We start from the raw sequence: 24292 nt of genomic DNA on the forward strand, positions 1-24292 counted from the left end.
AGTTTCTTTGTATTCTGTTGCTGGAGGAGACGTTTGTCCAGGTGCAAGCCCTGCAGTAGAGGGTCCCGGGTCCCAGCCTGTCTCAGGTTGACTGTCCTCTGTTTCCTAGAGCTTTGCACACTTTTCAATAGCTCTTCTAACAAATATCCCCTCACTTCTTACAGGGAAGCTGCTAAGGCTGATCCCAGTCCTGGGGCTCGATAGGTGAGGTTACTGGTGAGTCTGTAGTTCAACAGTCCATTTTCTAGGAAGACTTCCTTTCTGATAGGAACCATTTGTTTAAGACACCCGACTCCAAAAATTAAGTTTTTCCTCATATGCACGGCACGACTCATTGGTGTGTCTCTGCTACTGTTCTTTTCTTAAGAAGGAAGAATGAGGTTCTTTTTTATTCCCCATGAAAAAGGCTACATAATTTTGAGCAACAGTTCCAAGATAGAAGGAACCGAGATGACAGAAGGAGAAAGCAGGGGGACCTGCCACCTGATCCCAGAGGGCAATGTGTGTATCAGTAGACCCACATGCTTGCATTTCAAAAGAAGTCCGTGTTTTCTTCAAGTCTTAACTGATGCTGGGGAGGATGTAGCTGTCCGTGCCCTCTTGGGTGATGGGAGTCTAGGAGTCCTCCTGCTGTATCCGGTTCTTTTTCCTCTGTTGACATTCATGTGTCATCTTTCACTCCCATGCTCTTCCTAAGCCCAGCCTCACTTTCTTTGTCCCCTAAGGCATTGGGTTGTGACTCAGATGTGCATCCCCAGGCTTCTCCCTTTCGAATACCTTTGGATATCATGAGCAGGTCCCAATTGTTAGCAGCTTTCTCTGTAATACACCACAGATTGGAGCATTTGCCCTAGGCTATGAATTTGGAATCGAAAGACGCTGGTAGTTATATCTGCCATCCCACATCTTCAACAAGGATGCCTGAAGTTCCTTGGTAACGCTTTCCCTGAGGTTGCTTCCCTGTCGACAGGGACCTGGTAGGGAAGGCTGGGAGAACACAGCATGGAAAAGATTGGGTTACATTTCTGCCCAGATTGGAGGCATGGTTCCAACCTTGACCGTGCATCTGAGTGTACGCTGTGGCCATCTGGTCAAGGGATGTTTCAGGAGGAAGCATGGCAGAAATACTTGGATGCTTTTCTCAAACTACAGAGCTGCTTTTGGACATTTGTAAATTGGAGTTTGAGGCAGGTTGAAAGCCATTGAGTCAGATACGAGCATGGCCAGCGATTGAGTTAGCTCAGCCTGGCAGAAATGGTCTCCCATCCTCCTCTGGAAGCCCAGGTACCCTGCCTGGACCTTTCCTTGCTCCTGAGGTCTGGACCCTGATCTGGTGGTGATAACTCCCTCCTGGCTCCCAGCGTGTTCTCCAGGTCTGAGACTGCTTTGCTTTATCCTCCACTCTCTTCCACTAGCAGAAGGAAGGGTTTGCAAGTCCAGAATCTTGGGCTGGGACGTCATACTGGCGATGTCAGAAGCTCCAAGGGCCAGAGGAGAAAGAACATCTAGAGGAGAGGAGATCGTAATCTATACAAGTTACAGAATTACAGTTCTGGGAACAAACAGAGGCATATGCTAGCTCCATCCTGCTTTCCAGATCCTGTCAGCAGGACACCACCTGTCGTGAACAGACACAGGGATGGTGAGTTAACCAAGCTCCTGCTGACTTGATTACCTCTCTTACTGCAAAAGGTAACATGTAATAGTTGCAGCTAACGAACATTTCGATAGCACCTGCTGTGTGTGCAAAACACTTCTTCTAAGGTGCTTCAGATTTGTCCTCCGAAATGTGAGAGGTTGGGTCATTGCCCACCAACTCCTGTCCCCTGCTGGGTGAACAATGCCCCCCCAGGGACATTAACTCTTGTGCAATTCAGGACTGCACCTGCAAGGGTTGAAGGGACCCTCAGGCTTTAGAGAAAGTCCCCCAGGGCAGAGAAGTGGAGAGGTGAGCTGGAATGCTGTTGGCAGGTGTGGGAGCCTTCCATCATAGCTACCGCTGACACTGGGGACAGGGGGTGGGGAGATGGGTCACAGGGCACCAAAAGCATCTGCTAAATCCTCCTGATTCCTCTACTGTTTATATACTTGGACATTTCCCTTTTGGGCAGCAGAGCACCACCTAATCCAGACCAAACTTCCCCCCTGTACCTCAGCCTTTGTAATGGAAACTCCTTGACTGACTTTGCAACCCAGAGTTCCCCCAATACCACTGTTGACCAGGGTACACCAGGAAGGTGGGGGTGATCTGACCCTACATTTGGAAACCTCACCCAGTTCTAAGAAGAAAGGGACTGATAGGTTATTGGTCCTCTTCAGCTGCAAGGGCTCCAGCCATCTCCACCCATGTCCCAGCTCTGCCATTGACCAGCTCTGTGATTTGGGCTTAATTACCTACCCAGCTTTCTGAGCCTATTTTCTTCACCAGTAGAAATGGAGCCATTAAATACCGGTCTTGGAGGCTTGCTGGTAGCATTGCATAAGGTGACGTGTTAAAGTTCCTCATAAGGTAGCAGGTAGGTGGTAAATGCTCAGAAGTTCCCTTGTCTTCTCCAGAGATAAGCATTTACATAGAAAGGCTTGTTTTGCCCGAAAGTGTGTTCTCCCTTTCTTTTTGTAAGAGCATCTTTTTTTTTTAATTAAAAAAAATCATTTATTTATTTATTTTTGACTGTGTTGGGTCTTTGTTGCTGCATGCGGGCTTTCTCTAGTTGCAGTGAGCGGGGGCTACTGTTCGTTGCGGTGTGCGGGCTTCTCATTGCAGTGGCTTCTCTCATTGTGGAGCATGGGCTCTAGGCGCACAGGCTTCAGTAGTTGCGGCACGCGAGCTCAGTAGTTGTGGCTCACGGGCTCTAGAGCACAGGCTCAGTAGTCGTGGCACACGAGCTTAGTTGCTCCGTGGCATGTGGGAACTTCCCGGACCAGGGATCGAACCCGTGTCCCCTGCATTGGCAGGCGGATTCTCAACCACTGTGCCACTGGGGAAGCCCGTTGTAAGAGCATCTTAATTTTCTCTTGGGAAATCACTCCCTCTCCACTCTGTCCATCAGACAGAGCTGCCCCACGTCTCCAGCCCTGGAATGGGCACGTGGCCCAGGCTTGAGCAATCAGACACACGTGGTGGTTTCAAGGTGGCTACATGACCAGGTGGGCGTTGGAACTAGGGGGAAAGAGGAATCTTTTTCTATCTGGCTTCTCAGTCTATAGGATGTGAGCCTGGAGGTATTGGTGTCCATCTTGTCGTGAAGATGGGGAGAGCCTGTTGAGAATGAAGCCCGCCCAGTAGAATACGTTGTTGAGAGATGGCAAAACAAAACAAAGAACAAACAAAACAAAAACCCTGAATCCTGGTGGCATCCTTTGGACGCCTAGATCTAACTATACCTGAAATAGAACTTTCTAGTTACTTGGGTGAATCAGTGTTTTGGTTCACTCTGTGGTCTGGGATGGTCACTGGCCTCTGAGGTCCAGTCCTTCTGTGTCCCCAGGGGCCAATGAACCGCCTTCAGGCTGCCCTCCTTCTGCCAAGAGTATCCCACAGAGCATGACCACCCTCATTTTTCTCATCGGTGAAATAGATTTGTCGGCTGTTCCAGTGACTCAGGGTTGATGTGAAGACCAGATGGGATCTTGGAGGGGAATGCTCGTTGGAGATGATGAATTGCATGCAGTTTTGTGGGCTTGTTACTGCTCTGCTGTGCTGGATTTCTGTTCAGAGGAGGAAGCTATAAAATAGGTTTGGAGCCACAGTGACACCTGGTGGCCATTCCTCTTATTGCATGATGCTTCCCCACCCCCAACTTAAATAAAATTTCCCATATGTTTCAGCCTAAGGGTTGTAGGTTTTCTCATTTGCTAGGCTGGTGAGATGCCCCATCCTGAGAGGGCAACGGGCCTGTGTGGACACAGGGACATCCTAAAGGCAATAGGGGGTATCCAGTCAGAGGGAGACCAAAGTCCACGGACAGGAAATTCAGCTTAAGGGAGCTTGGGGGGCCAGCCACTCAGTCCTGCTGTGGCTGCGTCCACCTGCAGGTCTCTGACCCTGTTTGGCTGCAGGGACAGCGGAGCAGACCCACTGACACAAAGGTCCTGCTTCCTGAGCCATCATTCAACGTGGTTTTTTGGGGGGAATCCCAGGGGTCTGAGGTCTTCCCCCTCCTTGGAGTCTTCCAGTCTTTGCTTTCCCAGAATTCGGCTTGGTGCCCGTGTGGATGCTTCCCAGAGGCAGTCGCTCTCTGCCCGTCCACCCCTACTCCCATCACCAAAGGATGGTTCCCTCAGCCCCGCTCCAACCTGAGAGGAGGCAGGGCCCCAAAGAGAGCGGGTCAGGACCCCAGGCCCGGGGCTGGGGCGTGGCGAAGCTAGACCCGGAGCCCAGCCCTGGTGCGACCCCAGGACTGGCTGCCTGCAGCCCTGGCTCCAGCCCTTCTTGCCCCAAAGCTGCCGTCTCTGTCTCTAGCCACCTATTGCATTTCAGTCGTTTTCCCGATGCTGTTGTCCGTCCCCCACCTCCCAGCCCCTACCGACCCTCCATCATTCTGGCCTAAGCACCTCTAGCGTCCCAACACCCAACAGCAGTAATAACATAGAAGGCCTGCCCTGCTTCAGCTGTCCCTCCTAAGTTCTGGCGACGCAGCCCGACCAGCAGCCTTATCCTGAGGTAGCCTGGGTTCCCTGGTGATCATGTGATCCTGGATATTTTGCTTTTTAAATTCAGGGATATATATATATATGCAGACATGTACCATGTGTGTTAATTTTGTAAATGGCTTAGGTTCAGGGAGGAAATTTGAGCCCTCTTTCATCTGTAAATATTAGAAAAGTTTGAATCAGTAGGTACAATTATTAGTGCAAACAATGTACCCTACACTTTCCAAGATTTCAAGAATCATTAACAGTTTTGTTTAGGAAACACTAACAGAAACACCCACCAACAACAAGGATGGCAGTTCTAAATGAATTTTGCTTTGAGAATGTAAGAGGCTTGAATGAGCTGGATGCCCCGGGGCAGAAGTTCTTAAGATTTGTTGCACCTTAAGCAGCTGTGCCTGGGCTCCTCTTTGGACCAATTAAATCCAGGGAAAGGGCTGATTCTGCCAGGACCGAGGATTACAGCTCTGCTGTGTTGCCAGCCTGGGAACCGCTGGCCCCATGCAACTATTTAAAGTTAAATTAATTCAAATTAAATAAAATTGAAAATTCTGTTTGTTGCACAGGCCACATTTCAGGTATTCAACAGCCATACGTGGCTAGTGGTTGCCATACTGGACATTGCAGATGATAGACTATTTCCCTCATTCAAGAAAGTTCAGTTTCACAGCGCTGCCCTAAGGAGTTGCCAAGTTCAGCTTTTGTGGTTGGGGGCAGAGTGGGCAGGTCACCCTTGTGTAAAATGGAGGTGGTTTTTTGAGGTCCTGGGCAGGCTGATGACCACAGTGGGAGTGCGAGTATTTGGGAGTTGGACCCGTTATGGTTCCTGTTTTTCTGCCGGGCTGTCACTCTATAGGGTCTAGAAGCTTCTGGAAGTGAGTCCTGGGAAAGTCACGTGGGAGACACCCAGGGGCCCAGGGCGACCGGGCTGAACGCCAGGCCATCCTCACTGGGACGGTGCACATCTCCCACAGCTGGTGCGCAGGTTGGGGAATTGTTTGGGGCCCCAAGTGCTGAGAGAATAGAGGGTCCCGCAACTGCCCGTGAAGCCTTTATTCCCCGCGGGGTGACCCCTTTGGCCCCCTGCAGTTAACCCTCCTCTGGGACGTTGAGTTTCTCCTTCACCCCACAGGCCACCACGGCAAAAAAAACCTCAGGGAAGAAGGTGCGGAGGTACACGGCGGCCTTGGGGATGGGGTTGGCCAGGAAGACCTCTTGCTTCTTGCGTCTCACGGTGCGCATCACCTCCTCCGCCACGTCCACGGGGTGCACACCATAGGTCAGTCTCCTGAAAAAGACTGAAAAGCCCCCAGGAGGGGGCAGGGCTTATAGCCTCGGGAGGAGGGGTGTGGTCAGAGCCCCCACCCCCACCCCGAGGGTGGGGACGGGTGTGCGCTTCTGGAGTCCCAGTCTCGGGACCAACTCTGCCGTCTGCTGGCCGTGCGCCCTGGGGAGGCACTTTACTCGCTGCGCCTCAGCTACCACATCTGTAACGTAGGCACAGTTTTCTGCCCCGTTAACATCCCAGGATAGTTATGAGCCGTCGGAGGGGATGAGAAAGAGCTTAGAAGATAGGAAAGTGCCGGATGTATGAAGGGGCTGTTGTTTACAGTTGTTGCGAAGCTGTGTGTGTCCAGAGCCTCCTGGAACCTCTTGCCCACGTCTTGATTCATCTTGATTCCCTAATGTAGATAGAGCCTCGGGCAGGGGGTAGCTGCTCTGTGTAGAGCATTCTAGAATACTGATCATAGGTGCATTTACAGACCACTCAGGATGTGCTGATCGCTGCTCCAACCCCTCTATGAGCTGGAACTTTCCGTCTTCCCTGTGAATCTACAAGTTAGGTATTACCATTAGCCCTCATTTTCCCAAAGGGGAAACAGAGGCAGAGAGATGAAGGGAGTTGCTTAATATGTGACTGAGGCGAACTTCATATGCAGGCAGTTGGGGCCAGACTCTGAGTTTCTCTGTGCTGCCTTCTAGGGCAAGGGGAACAGGAAGTTCTCGAAGACCAAATCCTGGCTATTCCACATGGGAAACTGAGGCCCAGAGGCGGGCAGTCCCAGTGGCCAAGGTCACAGAGCCTGTGACTGACGGAGCCCAACGTGGCTTCGGTCTGCTGATTGCAGGTTAGGATTCCATCTACCTGGTGCCTCAGGACCTGAGTTTTGGGGTCCCTCCCCACTGTTAGCTGGGTGCAGGGGCCTCACCGTCCCCAGTCTCATGCTTCAGGAACACCCCCCTGGACCCCCCCTCCCCCAGAGCCCTCCGCGGCCCCTGTCCCTCAGGCTTCGCTCCAAAAGCTCACATTTCCGGATGGAGCCCTCCCAGTTTCCTTGGCCTGGATGAACGTGGTAGGAGCGGATGAAAGAGGGGCTCACAGTGCTGACGGTGACGTCGTATTCCTCCACCTCGGCCCGCAGGCAGTCGAAGAAGCCGAGCACCGCGTGCTTGGCGGCGGCATCTGGAAGAGAAACCAGCTGGGGGTGGGCGTGGGTCCTGCTGTGCTTCCCAGGAGGGGCCTTGGGGACACACATCCCTGCGAGCTCCGTTGGGAGAGGCCTCAAGTCACCTGCCCCTCACTTCATAGTTGAGGACAGAGAGCCCTTGTGAAGCAGTGGACAGGTGCAGAGATGAGACGGAATCCAACTTAGCCACTGGCCCCCTGTGTGACTTTGGGCAAGTGACTCATTTTTACCTGAAGAGGCTCAGTTTTCTTATCTTTAAAATGGGCATAATACACAGGGAACTATATTCAATATCCTGTGATAAACCATAATGGAAAATAATATGAAAAAGAGGATGTGTATGTGTAACTGAGTCACTTTTCAGTACAGCAGAAACTAATACAATGTTGTAAATCAGCTATACTTCAGTAAAATTAAAAATCAATAAAATGGGCTAAATAAATAAATAAATAAAGTGGGGATAATATCACCCTATCCAAGTGAGAAAATGTATATAAAACATTTCAGCCAGGAAGGCTGATTCCCTGAGGGAGTGATTTCTCCAAGGTCCTGAAGCCATCAGGGTTAAGAATGCAGGAGCTAGGACTTCCCTGGTGGCACAGTGGTTAAGAATCTGCCTGCCAATTCAGGGGACACGGGTTCGAGCCCTGGTCCGGGAAGATCCCACGTGCCTTGGAACAACTAAGCCCGTGCGCCACAACTACTGAGCCTGCACTCTAGAGCCCACGAGCCACAACTACTGAAGCCCACGCAGTGAGAAGCCCATGCATCACAACCAGGAGTAGCCCCCGCTCTCCGCAACTAGAGAAAGCCCGTGGGCAGCAATGAAGACCCAATGCAACCAAAACTAAATAAATAAATTTTAAAAAAAGAAAAAGAAATGTTCCAAGGAAAGCAGTACATTGGGTTCCCTGTTAGTTGGAGGCCAAAGGGCCAGTTGTTTTGCCCACGCCACATTGTATCATGTCACTGCTGTCTGTGTCCCCAGCACCTGGTTCTAGGCATTCGATTGCTGTTTGTTAAATGAACGAAGGCAGCGAGCAAGTGGAAAGTAATCCACCTGCTGAAAATGACAAGTATGTTTGTGAGTAGGAGGAATAGTGGTGAGGTTCTAGATGGGCTGGGTCAGAGACGGAATGAGGTATGTGGCAAAGACTGCCCTGTGCAGACCCAGATGTACTCCTCTCCCTATCCTGGGCCCACAGGCAGACTGCAATTCCCAGCATCCCTTGCAGCAAGGGGGTCTAAGCATGTGACTGGCTTCTCGACAACAGGATGTGAGCAGCGCTGTATGGGCACGACGCCCTCTTCTTGCCAGCAGGAACCCATGTGGGGTGGGAACTAGCTTTGACCACATGGAAAATGATGGCAAAGCTGTGACTTGGCACGACTCTGGGCCCCCGAGTGACTGTGAGGAACAGTGATGCCCGCTGAGCTGGGCCATGCCATTTAGACAGTTATATGGAGGAGGAATAAAGGTCTTTACAGCACCGTCGGCTTAGCCTAACTAATGCAATCGAGAAAAGGAAAGTGAAACACTATTAGGGGGATATGATGGGCTGAATTGTATCCCACCCCCAAATTCATATGTTGAAGTCGTAACCCCAGTATCTCAGATTGTGGCCGTATTTTGAGATAAGGGCCTTTTAAAGATAATGAAGTTAAAATGAGGCTGTTACGGTGGTGCCCTAATCCAACGGACTGGTGTCCTTATAAGAAGAGCAGGAGATGGCAGGGGTGCCCACACACAAAGACCATGTGAGGACCCGGGGAGCAGGCCATTAGCAAGCCATGGAGAGAGGCCTCGGGAAACATCAAGCCTGCCCACACTTTGTTCTTGGACTTCCAGCCTGCAGAGCTGTGAGAAAATACATTTCTGTTGTTTAAGCCACCTGGTCTTTTTTTTTTTTTAATATTTATTTATTTATTTGGTTGCACCAGGTCTTAGTTGTGGCAGGTGGGCTCCTTAATTGCGGCTCACCGACTCCTTAGTTGTGGCCTGCGAACCCTTAGTTGTGTCATGCATGTGGGATCTAGTTCCCTGACCAGGGATTGAACCCGGGCCCCCTGCATTGGGAGCAGGGAGTCTTAACCACGGTGCCACCAGGGAAGTCCCTGGGGTATTTTGTTGTGGTGGCCCCAGAAGACTACGTCAGGCTACCCCACCCCCCCTTTCTTCATTCCTCTCTCCCTCTCACCTTTCTACCCACCAGACACTTGCTTACCCAGCTCCAGTTTCGTGCATGGTACTTTGGGCCATAAGGAAATGTATGAGACATGTTCCCCCACCCTCCCACATCCTACCTCACGGGAGGTGGGAATGTCTCCAGAATTCTCCCAGTTGGGTCCCAGGAACATACACCGAGAAGTCCCTCTCCTCCTTGGGCTTTTTAGAGGAGTCTCACCTTTGGAATTCTCTCTCTCACCTCCCCTGGAATTGTGTCCCTTTCCTTTTCTGCTTCCTCCTTCCTCAGACCCTCTCCATCCCTCTCCCCTTTAGGGATGTGCACCCCTCCTTTCTTTCCCAGTTGTAATTGTTCCTGTCTCTCCAGGGGCATCTTTACAGAGAAGGGGGCATCTGAGCTGGGGCTGTGCACCCATGTCAGGAGCGTGCCCTTGATCTGGCATTGATTGTGTCCAGCCAGGACATGCCCTGACCGCCTGTGAGACGTGAGCTTCTGGGGGCTGAGGGGAGGGCTTATCTTTATCTCCCATAGTCACCTGTGCGCTGTAGATGGTCAAAAATAGGAGCTGAAGGGATGAAAGAAAAGCCAACAGATGCTTTCATCTCTGGACCCTCTTCCCCAGTATAACCCCATGCCTAGTCCTAGACACACATCTCTTGTCTTATAAGACACATAACAGGGCTTCCCTGGTGGCGCAGTGGTTGAGAGTCCGCCTGCCAATTCAGGGGACATGGGTTCGTGCCCCGGTCCGGGAAGATCCCACGTGCCGCGGAGCAGCTGGGCCTGTGAGCCGTGGCTGCTGAGGCTGCACGTTCGGAGCCTGTGCTCCGCAACAGGAGAGGCCACAACACTGAGAGGCCCGCATACCACACACACAAAAAAAAGACACATAACATAGGACGAAACATGTTTGTCTTAGCAACTTACAGGCTGTACGGAATGGGATTCCAAGCTTCCCTTGGATGTTATTCACTAAAACAATTTGTCCGGTCCTCCGGGAAATCATGTTGGGGAGCAGGGCTGGAAAGCACAGGACAAAGAGTCACGGTTACAAACCTGAGACTGAGTCAGGCAACATCAGGCAGAGCCCTTCCCCTCATCACGGAGGGCTCCTCTACCTCCCTGACAGTTAGATTACAGTGGAATGGACCCTGGTTACCACTTATCCAGTGTTTCCTAAGAGTGGGCTGGGCTCGACTGGGGAATTGCTGGGTTATTTTATTTTATTTTATTATTTAATTTTTTTGGTCTCACTGCATGTGGCATGCAGGATCTTAGTTCCCTGACTAGGGATGGAACCCAGGCCCCCTTCAGTGGGAGTGCAGAGTCCTAACCACTGGACCCCCAGGGGAGTCTCTGGGTGATTTTAAATGACCCATCCATGTGCATGGAGTGACACTGATTTCAATAGTGAGAAAGGTAATCCCTTTTCAATTGTCCTATTGCTTCCAGTAGGAAAGTTGGTTCCAATGGGTCTTTAATAATTCTCTTGCATGTGCTAATCTTTTTAAAAAAAAGAGAAGAAAGACCTCAGCCCTTTGTCTTGGGAGAACTTACTGCTTTGTTCTGATTTCAGGTTTTCTTGTATTGATGGAGAGGGAAAGGGGTTTTTAATTTATGGTAAAGATTTCCTCCTGAATTGAATTAATTTACAAATGAGGAAATTTAGAAAAAGATATGGAGTAATAATAGCACAGATTGAATAGGGAGATGGCAAAAAATATCAGAAGACTTAAGTTTGCATTCCTCACCGTGGTGCCAGGGAACCTGAGCTCTCAGAGGTTGAGTGAAGGACACACCTTGGCTGGCCTGCTTGGTGTGTCCACAGCGACTGGGCTGGAGGAAACTGTAATCTCTGGGGCATCATCTTAGAAGCTCTGGGGAGTCATGTTTCTGCTCCCAGTACTTCTTTCCCTTCAGCAGTCACAGCTCTCAGAGTCCCATTACCATGGAGATTCTGGCCATAGAGAAGGCAGCTCTAAGATCATGCTTTCTCAGCCTTTGCCAAACACACTACTCCCTACGTGTAGACGTTCTCCATGCTTATATTCTCCCTTTTGTGCTTCTGCTTTGATAAACTTTATTTGGGGTGGGAGGAGGGCTTCCAACTCTTGGTTCTATTCCATGTCATCTCTAGCAACACCCCTAACCCCAGCTTCAGATCTGCATTTGAACTTGACCCTTAGAAATCTCCACACAGGAACCACCATTTTACCTTTAAAAGGGAGACATCCTCCTGCCTTCCTGTTTCTGCAAAGGGATCGACAGTATTCTGGGTCTCTTGCAGATCAACTCTTTCTCAACCTTGGACCAACTGTCATCATTAGGAGCAGATCAACCACAGGGTCGTTATAGTAAAAGATTTGCAGGGGATGAAGACAATGGTCCAGAGATGTGGAATGGGATTGGAGGGGAGCCATGGATAAGAGTAAGAAAAGAGGAGAAAAGGGCAGGGTGTGGGGGGGGGGGCGCTTAATGGAGAGGCAGGTTGGAATATACCAGTCAGAGACTTTCACAATCCCTTTTCTTTCATCAACATTTACAGTCAGATGCTGAAAGCTTTCACCAAATAAGCAGGGATTTTTCTGAAAGAGGGGCTGAGGCTCCATCCAGAATTGGGTGACTGTCTGGAAATATAACAGAGCCCTCTCTAGCAGCCAGTGGGAAGGTCAAACTCACGAGACCTTTGGTCAGTGTGATGGGTCCAAAGTAATTGGCATCCATGATCTTTTTGTCGAGTTCCAGAGAAATCTTATGGGCAGGCCCCTTCACCTTCATGCTGGCATTGTTGATGAGGATGTCCACACAGCCATAGCAATTCAGGACCTCTTTGGCCACATCCTGGACACAGCTGATGTCCGAGAGATCCAAGAGGACCAGCTTTGGGGTGAATGTCTGCTGGACCAATGAGAGAGTCAAGGCACATGTGGGTACATCCCCTCAGACCTTGGGACCCTTCAGTCTAAGAGCTGCCCCTTTTGAAACTCAGAGCTCATGGAATGACTACAAACAAATGAGGAAGAAGCAGAGATGGCTCTGGGAGGAAGGAAATTGATGGAGAAGATGCATCCTTGGGGACCAGAGCAACAACAACATTCCCAACATGCAAACATGCAGTCATAAGTCTGAACTTCTGGTCAAGGGGCCAGACCTGAGAAATCCAAGTTGAGGCCATGCATTGATTCTGCTGGTGATGTCATTTCTTGTAACACTTCTGAGCTCCTTTTTGGGAATTCTTTCAAACTGGCTTCCAAGCCACAAGAGAATCTTCCCAGTACTTTGTAGCCACATTTAATTTTTGGCCAAAATCATACAGTCAACATAATTTTTTTGGAGCACCATCTATGTGCCAGGCATTTGTGTTCAGCCCTAAACATTTGAGATCGTCAAGATTCTCATGGATTCGAAGGGATACAGATGGAAAAATTGATGGTACCATATGATGAATGCAATCCCGGTGTTTGACAAACACTAGCCCTGATATGGCCTTAAAAAAAGTTTCCCTGGTCAAATTTGCTTAGGAAATGCAGACTATCATATGTTCTTCTTGGAGATAACACAATGCACATTTGCATAGCAAAGGCCCTGAAAAGTCCTGCAGTAAAGAAATTAGTCAGACAAGCTTGGCCTAACTCAGTATTTCCCACACAGTTGACTTCAGAACCTCGTTTTTACTACTTAATAACCAATACCCAATAAGATCCCAAGAAACATACCTTGGAGTATGTTGTGTTATCCTGGTTGCTCCATCTCCTCAAATACCAGAGTTAGTTCTGAATGATTTTTGGCTAGTTCCAAAATCAAACTCAACATCAAGGGAAAAGATCAAAAAAAAAAAAAATCCTGAAGAGAACTCTCTGAAGGCAACGTCTTTTTCTTTTTTTCAAATAAAGTCATTTATTTATTTATTTTTGGTTGCGTTGGGTCTTCGTTGCTGCGCACAGGCTTTCTCTAGTTGCGGCGAGCGGGGGCTACTCTTCGTTGTGGTGCATGGGCTTCTCATTGCCTTGGCTTCTCTTGTTGCGGAGCACCGGCTCTAGGCATGCGGGCTTCAGTAGTTATGGCACGCGGGCTCAGTAGTTGTGGCACAGGGGCTTATTTGCTCTGCGGCATGTGGGATCTTCCCGGACCAGGGCTCGAACCCGTGTCCCCTGCATCGGCAGGAGGATTCTTAACCACTGCGCCACCAGGGAAGCCCCTGAAAGCAATTTCTTAAACAATGCTCCAGAAATGCTTTGAAAACCCCAGCTGCATTGAAATGTGTTCACCTCCTGTGTAACTTCATGGAAGGGGACTTCACTTCCCTGATTTCTTTGAAGGAAATTTTTTTTTTTTTTGGCTTGCGGGATCTTAGTTCCCTGACCAGGGATTGAACCTGGGCCATGGCAGTGAAAGCGCCAAGTCCTAATCACCGGACTGCCAGGGAACTCCCTCTTTGAAGGAAATATTATTTGAAGTATTATTTTAAAAATCAGCCATGAGTGTTTATAAACAGAGCCCATATCTGTGACATGCCATATTTTCTGGATCCTCTTTGAGTCTGACTTAAATAGAATGGGTGGGGGGAGGCTCAGAGGCTAGAGGCACGATGAGGGGTCAAAATGAGCCAACCCCCAAGTTGGCAGACTTACCTGTGTCAAGATTACGTTTCCCCAGGACTTCCCTGGTGGCACAGTGGTTAAGAATCTGCCTGCCAATGCAGGGGACATGGGTTCAATCCCCCGATCCAGGAGGATCCCACGTGCCTCGGAGCAACTAAGCCCCTGCGCCACAACTACTGAGCCTGCGCTCTAGAGCCCGCGAGCCACAACTCCTGAAGCCTGCACACCTAGAGCCCGTACTCTGCAACAAGAGAAGCCACTGCAATGAGAAGCCCACGCACCGCAATGAAGAGTAGCCCCCGCTCGCCGCAACTAGAGAAAGCCCGTGCAGAAATGAAGACCCAATGCAGCCAAAAATAAATTAAATTTAAATTTAAAAAATACATTAAAAAAATTACATTTCCCCAAAGCAAAATTTCACCCAAATTTCACCGAAAGAGCTGCTCTGTAACAAGCAACGAAGGCTAAGGGTGTCCAGGGGTTGCCCATGCCGGCTGCCAGAAGGCCTTACCTTGCTGGGGTCAGCCACACTGATCAGGGCATCATATAGACTCTGAAGCCTCTCCCAGTTCTTTCCGCACAGCACCAGCCTGGCCCCGCTGGTATGGAACACCCGAGCACACTCTGAGGGGAAGAAGGAAGGAGGACAGGACACGCTGTGGGTGAAACCACTGATGGGGAGCCCCTCCTTCTTACAAATTCAAGGGTTCAAAGAATTCAAAAGCCTTAGAGCCATGAGTTCCTTTAGAGGTCATTGCATTCAACTTCCTCTGGAATTTCTTCTTGTTTCCAGCCTCAGCATGGTTGCCTCCTGTGAAGGGCACCTCACAGGGGTGTGAAATAACCCCTCCTCCATTGGGTAGTTCTGATTATTAGGACATTCTTTCTTAAACTGGACAGAAAGATGACTCCATCAAACAAGACCCCCAGGAGCACAGCTCCAAATATATCTCAATCTGAAGATATTGAAGACAGCTGCCATGTTTTTTCAGACCAAATGTCACTAGTTTCCTCCACATTTTCTCTGTGGGTCGATACTCCAGCCAGGGTTCTTTTTATTAAGAAAGGAAACCTGCCTGCTGTCTAGTAAGTTTTACTCTGGATGAATTTCTGACTCACCGAATGTCCCAGTGTTATTATTATTTTTCTTTGGCCATGCCACGTGGCATACAAGATCTTAGTTCCCCAACCAGGGATTGAACCTGTGCCCCCTACGGTGGAAGTGTGGAGTCTTAACCACTGGCCTACCAGGGAAGTCCCTCACCCAGTGTTCTTAACTGGGAAGTAGTTGGTAGATACAAGTATTCTTATGTGGCAATAACAATGATATTTAAGAACAATAAAAGCTAACAGATTTTGACCGTTTACTTGTTTGAGTAGCTATTGAAAGGGATTTACATATATTACCTCACTTAATTCTCACAGTCATCCCATGCAGCAGTTTCTTAGGTTGGGTTCCCTAAAAGCAGAATCTAAGACAGGGATTCAGGTGGCCAGGATTAATTCAGGGAGTGCTCTTCAGAGAAAATCTGTCAGGGAGTAAGGGCATGGGGTAGGTGAAGGGGAAGGATAAAGTCTAGCTTTGGCTGGACCCAAGGAAGGCTCTGGACTGTAAACCCAGCTGCAAGACTGTCCCACCTGGATGCAAGGGGACTGTCTTTCGTACACGTGTGTCAGCCAGTCACTGATGGTGTGCTGCCTCCCGCCGGGGGTGGGTACAAAGGGTGTCCAGTGGCAGAGGGCAAGTCTATGAGCCATGGCCACCAACACTCCTAGGACCTGGGGATGAATGAACCGGCCAGGTACAGGAATCTAGGAGGGGCACCAACAACACCTACTACAGGGGAGTAGCTATTATTGTCCCATTTTTACACCAAGCATTGGTGACCCAGGCTGCCTGGGGATGCCAAAGGGTAGTTGGGCAGCACTGGGTGCCCACTAGGGGCTGGAAATCCTGTGTGCTATGGCTCTAAATGATCTTATGTTTGTGTGATTTTCTCCTGCAAGTCGCAACAGCTGGAGCAGGTGGAGAGAAGGGGGCCAGCTGGACAGGACAGTTGGCAGGGGTTTGATAAGTGGGCATTGTGGGCAGGGGAATTGTGGTATTGGAGAGGGAGCAATTGATGTGCTGGACCATTCAGTCTAAGCCAGATGGGAGCAGAAGTGAAGGCAGGAGGGGCTGATGGAGAAGGAAAGGAGAAGGCTCTAGGGAGGGGAGGTCTCAGTGAGGTCTAGAAACAGATGTGGTCGGGGGAAGCTGTGGTCAGTTCTGCTGACAGAGGGAGACTTGAATCAAGAAATAACTGTGTGGGGCTTCCCTGGTAGCGCAGTGGTTCAGAATCTGTCTGCCCATATATACACTACCAAACGTAAGGTAGATAGCCAGTGGGAAGCAGCCGCATAGCACAGGGAGATCAGCTCGGTGCTTTGTGACCGCCTGGAGGGGTGGGATAGGGAGGGTGGGAGGGAGATGCAAAAGGGAGGGGATATGGGAACATATGTATATGTATAACTGATTAAATTTGTTATAAAGCAAATAAATAAATAAATAAATTAATTAATTAATTAAAAAAAAAGAATCTGTCTGCCAATGCAGGGGACATGGGTTCGAGCCCTAGTCTGGGAAGATCCCACATGCCGCGGAGCAACTAAGCCCACTAAGTGCACCACAACTACTGAGCCTGCGCTCTAGAGCCCGCGAGCCACAACTACTGAGCCTGCATGCCACAACTACTGAAGCCCGCGTGCCTAGAGCCCGTGCTCTGCAGCAAGAGAAGCCACCACAATGAGAAGCCTGCGCACCACAACGAAGAGTAGCCCCCGCTCGCTGCAACTAGAGAAAAGCCCGCACGCAGCAACAAAGACCCAACGCAGCCATAAGTAAATAAATAAAATTTTTAAAAAAGAAATAGCTGTGTGAACAATGGCACCTTGAATTGTTAGGATCATAGAGAATGGAAGATTTCTCTAAATGTAGGTGTTTTATTGAGAAACGGGCTGTCCCTGATGATTCTCGCTGGCAAAATTCAATACAGATGTCAATCCATCTCCAAGTGAATTTGATGCAGTAAATCAAGATCCCAACATGTCTTGGAAAGTGACAGAAAGATCCTAAACTTTATTTGGAATACCTTACAAACTTTACTTGGAATAATAAATATGCAAGAAACCAAAGAACATTTTGATAAACAATAATGGGAGAGGACTATCAGTTATTAAAATATATTACAAAGCGGCAGAGATGAAAGCATTGTTAGTGTTTCCAGTATAGATAGAAATACGGATTAAAAATAGAGCCAGTGGGCTTGCCTGGTGGCACAGTGGTTAAGAATCCACCTGCCAATGCAGGGGACGTGGGTTCAAGCCCTGGTCCGGGAAGATCCCACATGCCGTGGAGCAACTAAGCCTGTGTGCCACAACTACTGAGCCTGCACTCTAGAGCCTGCGAGGCACAACTACTGAAGCCCACGCACCTAGAGCCTGTGCTCTGCAACGAGAAGCCACCGCAATGAGAAGCCCACACGCCACAACGAAGAGTAGCCCCCGCTCGCCACAACTAGAGGAAGCCCACACACAGCAATGAAGACCCAACGCTGCCAAAAGTAAAAAAATAAATAAATTTATAAAAAAAAATAGAGCCGAGTATTCATAAGAATTCAACATATGGTAAAGTTAGCACGTTGAATCAGCAGGAAAAGAACGTATTATTTAAAAGAGGTTTTTGACCCACTATTTGTGAGGGAAAAAATCTAGGTACAATATACCAAATGTATTAAATAACTAAACATAAAAATAGAACCATAGGGCTTCCCTCGTGGTGCAGTGGTTGAGAATCTGCCTGCCAGTGCAGGGGACACGGGTTCGAGCCCTGGTCTGGGAAGATCCCACATGCCGCGGAGCAACCGGGCCCGTGAGCCACAACTACTGGGCCTGCGCGTCTGGAGCCTGTGCTCCACAACAAGAGAGGCCCGTGCACTGCGATGAAGAGTGGCCCCCGCTTGCTGCAACTAGAGAAAGCCCTCGCACAGAAAGGAAGATCCAACCCAGACAAAAATAAATTAAAAAAAAAAAAAAAGAACCATAAAAGACCTAGAAGAAAATAGAGATATATTGCTTTGGGGAAAGATCTTTTAAGCACAGCACTGAAGGAAGAAATAATACAAATTATTTACAGGTTTTTATCCTTAAAAAAAAAATCCTTCCTTACAGAAGAAAACATAAATAAAAATTAAGAGGGAGATAAATTGAGGAAACCTATTTATAATACATATGTTGGAAAAGGGGTTAATTTATTTAATCCACAAAGAACTCTTGTAAATCAATAAAGGCCCTAATAAAGAAATTGGCTAGTGAGATGTGTAAGCAATTCATAAAAACACAAAGAGCTAATACACAGAAGATAGAAGTTCAATGCCAATAATAAAGAAATGCAAATTAACAGATGACAATCAAAACAAAATTGGTAATAATCACATATTCACTGCTGGTTGTAGTGTAAATTGCTACAGTCTTTTGGAAGAAAAATTAAAAGAATCCTTAAAAGTCAGCATGGCCCAGTTATTTTATTTATGGGCATTTATTCTAAGGAGATAATTAAGAATGTCTGCATGGAATAGTTAAAATATTATTTCTCTCAATATTGTAATAACAAAGAGTTGGAGATGTTGGTTAGGTAGATGGTGGTGTATCTATATATCAGTTATTTCAAAGTCTTTAAAACTGATGTTGCAGAAATAGGTCTACCGACATGGAAATCTCACAATATAGTAAGTTTTTTTTAAAAAGATTCAAACAGTGTGTCTAACACAGTGCCATAACACTTGACTCTGTGTGTGTTATTGGTCGTTAAATTGCACCTATGATTATGTAACAAGATTTAAAATTGGGATTTCCAAGATCAGATATAAAATTCCAAAGTGACAGTCCAAGATGCAGATTTTCAAAGAAAATTACTGAAACCCTGTTTCATGAATACCCTTTACTCCTAATAGGATGCAAACGGATAAGGCAGAGGAGAGAGGGGACTTGGAAAGGGGGTGTTTGTGGAGAGAACACTGTTAGGTGAGTTTTTGCCCCTTATGTCCATCCTAGAGAGAAGAGATGGACCATTTGAACACACGCTGTGAGTTCCCTGCAGCCGGGAGCCCGGAGTGATGTCTGAGTTGCACCTGGGAAATCTCATGAGCATCGCCAACTATCCCAGAGCAGAGGGAGGAGAGCTGGGGCTGCCCCAGAGGTTGGTCTCTTTACTGAAGGACCCTGCCATCCACCACAACCACTTGGACCAGAGGTGAACCATGAGCTGGCTGGGAGCTCTTGAATTCTGCCCAAGAAGACCTCTGAGAAGGGCAGTGGGACTACTCTAACACGGGGCATACGGGCAGCAGACTGCCCCAAACCAGGGCTGGCAAGGGAACTGAGCAAGGGGAGTGCACCTGCCCCGCGGCAAGTGCGGGTGAATATCCCAGGGGGCGCCTCTGAAGGACCCACAATAGAGCCCATGAGAGAAAGAATCCACTCGGTTTTAAATGTGTGCCAGGCATGGAGCTCGAAGCAAGCTTCTAGGAGTGTCAGTCAGCTGAGAATTTTTCCTGTCTTCCTTCTCTCCTCTCCTTCCTGCCCCTCCACCCCCAGAGGGTCAGAAAGAGCAGCAAACTGGCCGGCAACTTGCCCTCGCTGGGGGCAGGGATGGGAAGGGAGAAGGAAACTTGAACTTAATGAAAACGGACACGTTTATCAATGTATTGGACTGGGCACTGCAGTTTCTGAATCAAAGCTATGTTTGGGAATTTATTGTGACCAAAGGGTTTGGTATAATCTAATAGTAATCAGAAAAGCTATGAGACTATCTGATTTTTTTTTTTTTTAAATCAAGATGCAAAGGAAGACTTTCCCTTCTGCATGAGAGACCGGGGTGGGCTGTCTCCCTATACCCCTCCCCCCCCATGTGTGCTTGCCCCCTGATGGTTATAATCTCAGCATCATAAAGTTGCTGGAAGGAAATAGGATGAAGAGTTCCCGAGGGGGTGGGGTTCTGGGTGTGTTTTCGGTTCTTTTTTCTTGAAAAATCCTCTTTAATATATGTGGTTTCTATAATGACAGAATTTGCTAAAAGAAACTTCACGTGGAGGGAGGATGCCTAGCCTCCCTGCGTTTGGGCTGTAATTCTGAGTGGCGGCAGCAGCTGCGCTGGGTGTGGGCATTCGTGGAGGTCGTGTTTCACAAACCCGAGGGACGTGGTTCAGTGAGCGGAGCGGGGTCACCTACCACCCCGCCGCTGGTGAGTGGTGAAGCCAGGAGGGACCCCAAGTGCTGACATTCCCGTTGGGTCCCTTGTTCCGCTGCTGACAAAGGAGCAGGTTGGGGCTCTACTGTCCCTGATGACGGGCAGTCTTACAGGCTGGCCACTGGGGCAGGGTGAGGGTCTGTGGCCAGGAGCCAGACCAAACCCGTGGCCTTGACCTCCTTAGGAGAGGCAGCCATGGGTGTTTGTTACCATCACCCATTTCCCCCCCTTCTCTGCTGACACCTCACCTTTGCCAGGTGGACTCCAGTGGTGCATCACTGCTTTGGTGCAGCCCAAAGCCATGCTCCCAAATGGGTCCTTTCTGCCAAGGCCAGGCATTAGGTATAATACGCAGGTGTTCTTATTTTATTCTTTATCAGCTCAGCACAACCTATATCTTGTATCAAGCACGTGGATGCCAGGCTTGTTCTTTTTCACTCAGCAAACATATTAATACACGGAGCCCTTACTTCCATAGTTCCTCAAACCTAAGATGCCACCCACCTGCAAGAGGCTTTCTGATTTCAGATATTAAAATGCACAAGGATGGCCCGTGACAATTGTAAGATGCCATTGACTGAGAGACAATTAGCTCAATTTCAGAAACGTTGAAACGGGAAAAACCATGCATCTTAGAGGTGATGAAACATAGGCAGGCTCTGTGGTCTCTGAAGCAGTTCAAGTACAGTGGTTAAGTATTTTGAGAGTCACTCTTGCTGCAGACATAGTGGGTCCAAGGCGACCCCATCCCTGACTTGGCCGAATTGTGCGGGTTTGGGGTGAGGGTTAGAAGTCCTGATCTCTATCTGTCTGGTTTCCCTAGGAGACAGCTTGGAACTGGGCTCCTTGCTGCTGCCCAGAGCTACCCACTGAGTTCAGTCAGGTTCTGTGGGACTGGGCATATACTGTGGGCTGTGTGTAGCCTACATCATCCACTTGGTGCCCCTCACTTTTTTCTTGCCTTGGACCTGAGAAACGGAGCAGTTTGAACCCAGAATCGCTGTAGTCAGCAGCGTGTCCTGGCTAAGCGTTGATTTAAGGTCATCCACGCCCAGCTTCTCAAGTTATTTCTAAATACTCGGACTTTATTTTTTTTCTGCTTTGCATTTCTTTCTAAGGTGAGTCGTAAGAGACAGTGAAAAAGAGCAGTGACGCTAGTCATGACAGAGACTAGACCATATTCCTCTGAAAATGCCATTGTGCTCCTGAGATATGTTTCCTGGGCACCTGATTTGTACAATGTTCGCTTATAATAGAATGAGACTTTTAAAAATAAATAAACAGGGCTTCCCTGGTGGCGCAGTGGTTGAGAGTCCGCCTGCCAATGCAGGGGACACGGGTTCGTGCCCCGGTCCGGGAAGATCCCACATGCCGCGGAGCGGCTGGGCCCATGAGCCATGGCCGCTGAGCCTGCACGTCCGGAGCCTGTGCTCCGCAACGGGAGAGGCCACAGCAGTGAGAGGCCCGCGTACCGCAAAACAAAACAAAACAAAACAAAAACAACAGCAAAAATGATACCCAAATTATGTGACAAATGGTGCTGCACTACCATTGTTAGGGATGAGAGAGAATCTTAAAAACCTGAGGGCACTGACTGTCTCTTATGTCACACATGCCACCAGCAGAAGGGCCCTCTGAGACCATCTAATTCAGGAGTTGCAAACGTAAATGCCTTCAAGGCCAGGAGGTGATGTGGTTGAGAGAATCAGGCCGAGTGTGAGACAGTAAGGATTAGTGGGGTGTGTGGCACACTGGTGTTTGCACGTTCTGCATAATTATCACCGTTGCTAACACTTGAGAGGGGCCCACTCTAGTTCCCGGCACTGTTCTAAGTGCTTTCCATCTATTAATTCATTGATTCATCACAACAGCGTTATGAGGCAGAAAGCATTAGTATCCTTGCTTTCAGATGAGAAACCCAAGGCTGAGCAGTGCGTCACCAGCTGATAAGTGGTGGAGCCAAGACTTCAACCCCACCCCCAAGTCTGGCCTCATCACCAGTTCACTGGCCCGGCTGAGGGCTTTGCATTTCAAAATTTCTAGAAGCCCCCCTGGAGGCAAAACAAATCATGTCTGCAGACCAATTTTGGCCCTTAGACTGTGAGTTTGCAACCCCAGATATTCCAGTCCCCTCATTTCTCAGGCGAGAAAGCTGCAGCCTCCAAGAAAGAAGACACATGCTGGTTAATGACAGATGCTGGGAGAGAACACAGCCTCGATGCACCCACGACCTGCCCAGCGGGCTCAGCCACACGCCACCCTGTTGCCTCTCGTCCTTCAGGGCAGGAGTGGGCACGAGAGGGGGCAAAGCTCGCTTACCCTTGCCCAGTCCTGAGATGGCATCAGTGATGACCACCACCTTGTTTTGCACGGCTGACTTGGACCACAGGTTGGACACCTCCTGGTAGATGAAGAGGAGGCCGCTGATCCCCAGGAGCAGCAGGGGCAGCATGAGGAGAGCTGGGACTCCCATCTTGCGCTGGAGGAAAATGGGAAGAAGGAATCCGCTTTGCAAAGAGGCTCTGATCGGGACACGGGGCAGGGGGAGGCCTGAGTCTGTGGGACGCACTCATGCCCCAAGCCCGGAGCCCGCTGTCCAGGGAGCCAGGCTCTGTGCGGACTCCCAGAGGGCTGCTTCCTAGAACACCTGGCCGGCACGCTAATCCCCAAATGGTCAATGCAGAGAAAATTACTCACGGTGTCTCCAGAAGCAAATGGAATCCGGCCTGCCCTCCCAAAGGTTAATTACAAATTTAATTAAAATGGGTCTGCATTTTTGGAAGGAAAGCCATGTGTTAAGGCCACTTGCTTGGGTCCTAATGGCTATTTATAGCCCTCTGTGCACTAAAGGGCTTTCGGGGTAAATATAGTGTCTCTTCTGATATTCAGGAACACATGCTGGCCGGGTCTGATTTCAGAGTTCTTGCCAAGCCTTTTAAAGCTCTCCCAGGTGCCTCACTATTAGAGAGTCCTCTGCAGTTTGGGGCTGGGCATTAGGGATTAGGACTGGGGATTTCAGCACAAACACCCTCACCTTCTCTTCCTATAACCCTCTTATCAGGTAGCTTCCATGTAGCTCAGACCGGTGTGGCAGTGAGCCATCTGGCCTTCCCTTTCCGGTTGGGGGTGAAAAGCACAGAAAATCTGTTAAACAGAATGGAGCCTGTTGCAGAACAAAACACTTGGAAGTGTGACATGAACTATGGGAAAGAGCAGTTTGGAGCTGTTCCTCTTCAGTCAAGTGCTTCCACATTTCTGAGCCTTAGCTCATCTCTAAAATGGGCACAACAGTCTCATCTTGCAGGACTGTTGGGAGAACAAAATAATATACTGCATCTCAACAACAGACTCTGAGAAGATCACTCTTGTTATCTTTAGTGATTGAGAATACTAAGAATGTATCCCAAATGTCAAATATTTTAATTACTTAAGGAAACTCAGTAGGATTAGAAATGGAGAGAGATAGTAGCTACTATGGAAAACAGTATGGAGGTTCATTAAAAAACTAAAAATAGAGCTGCCATATGATCCAGCAATCCCACTCCTGGGTATATCTCTAGAAAAAAATGAAAACACTAGTTCAAAAAGATACATGCACCCCAAGATTCATAGCAGCACTATTTACAATAGCCAAGACATGGAAATAAACCAAGTGCCCATTAACAGGCGACTGACTTAAGAAGATGTGATATATATAGAGAGAGAAATATTGCCATTTGCAGCAACATGGCTGGACCTAGAGATTATTATGCTTAGTGAAATAAGTCAAAGACCCATACCATACGATACCGCTTATATGTGGAATTTAAAAATAATACAAATGAATGTATATACAATACAGATTTACAATCCTAGAAAACAAACTTGTGATTACCAAAGGAGGGGGGGAAGGGACAAATTAGGAGTATGAGATTAACAGATACAAACTACCATACATAAAATAGATAAGCAACGAGGATTTACTGCATAGCACAGGGCATTATGTTCGATACCTTGTAACAACCTATAATGAAATAGAATCTGCAAAAAAAAAACAAAACCCCATAACTGAATCACTGTGCTGTATACCTGAAACTAATGCAATATTGTAAATCATCT

General features: G+C 48.5%; 1 protein-coding gene across 2 annotated transcripts; it reads right to left on the reverse strand.

Annotated features, from left to right (window-relative positions):
- Positions 1-5742: 5742 nt before the first annotated feature.
- Positions 5743-22667, reverse strand: DHRS7C (dehydrogenase/reductase 7C; the record flags this gene model as incomplete). Of its 2 annotated transcripts, none has more annotated exons than XM_081219351.1 (6): positions 5743-5951; positions 6962-7117; positions 10235-10327; positions 11992-12202; positions 14420-14532; positions 22514-22667. In XM_081219351.1, 6 exons carry the CDS (start codon positions 22665-22667, stop codon positions 5743-5745), a joined length of 936 nt encoding a protein of 311 aa, XP_081075477.1. The 2 variants fall into 2 exon arrangements, with proteins under 2 accessions (XP_081075477.1, XP_081075476.1); XM_081219350.1 differs by having other exon boundaries at positions 11992-12205.
- Between the last annotated feature and the right edge of the window lie 1625 nt (positions 22668-24292).

Source organism: Mesoplodon bidens (genome assembly GCF_964165515.1).
Source record: "Mesoplodon bidens genome assembly, chromosome: 19".
In the NCBI taxonomy this organism is placed as follows: Eukaryota; Metazoa; Chordata; class Mammalia; order Artiodactyla; family Ziphiidae; genus Mesoplodon; species Mesoplodon bidens.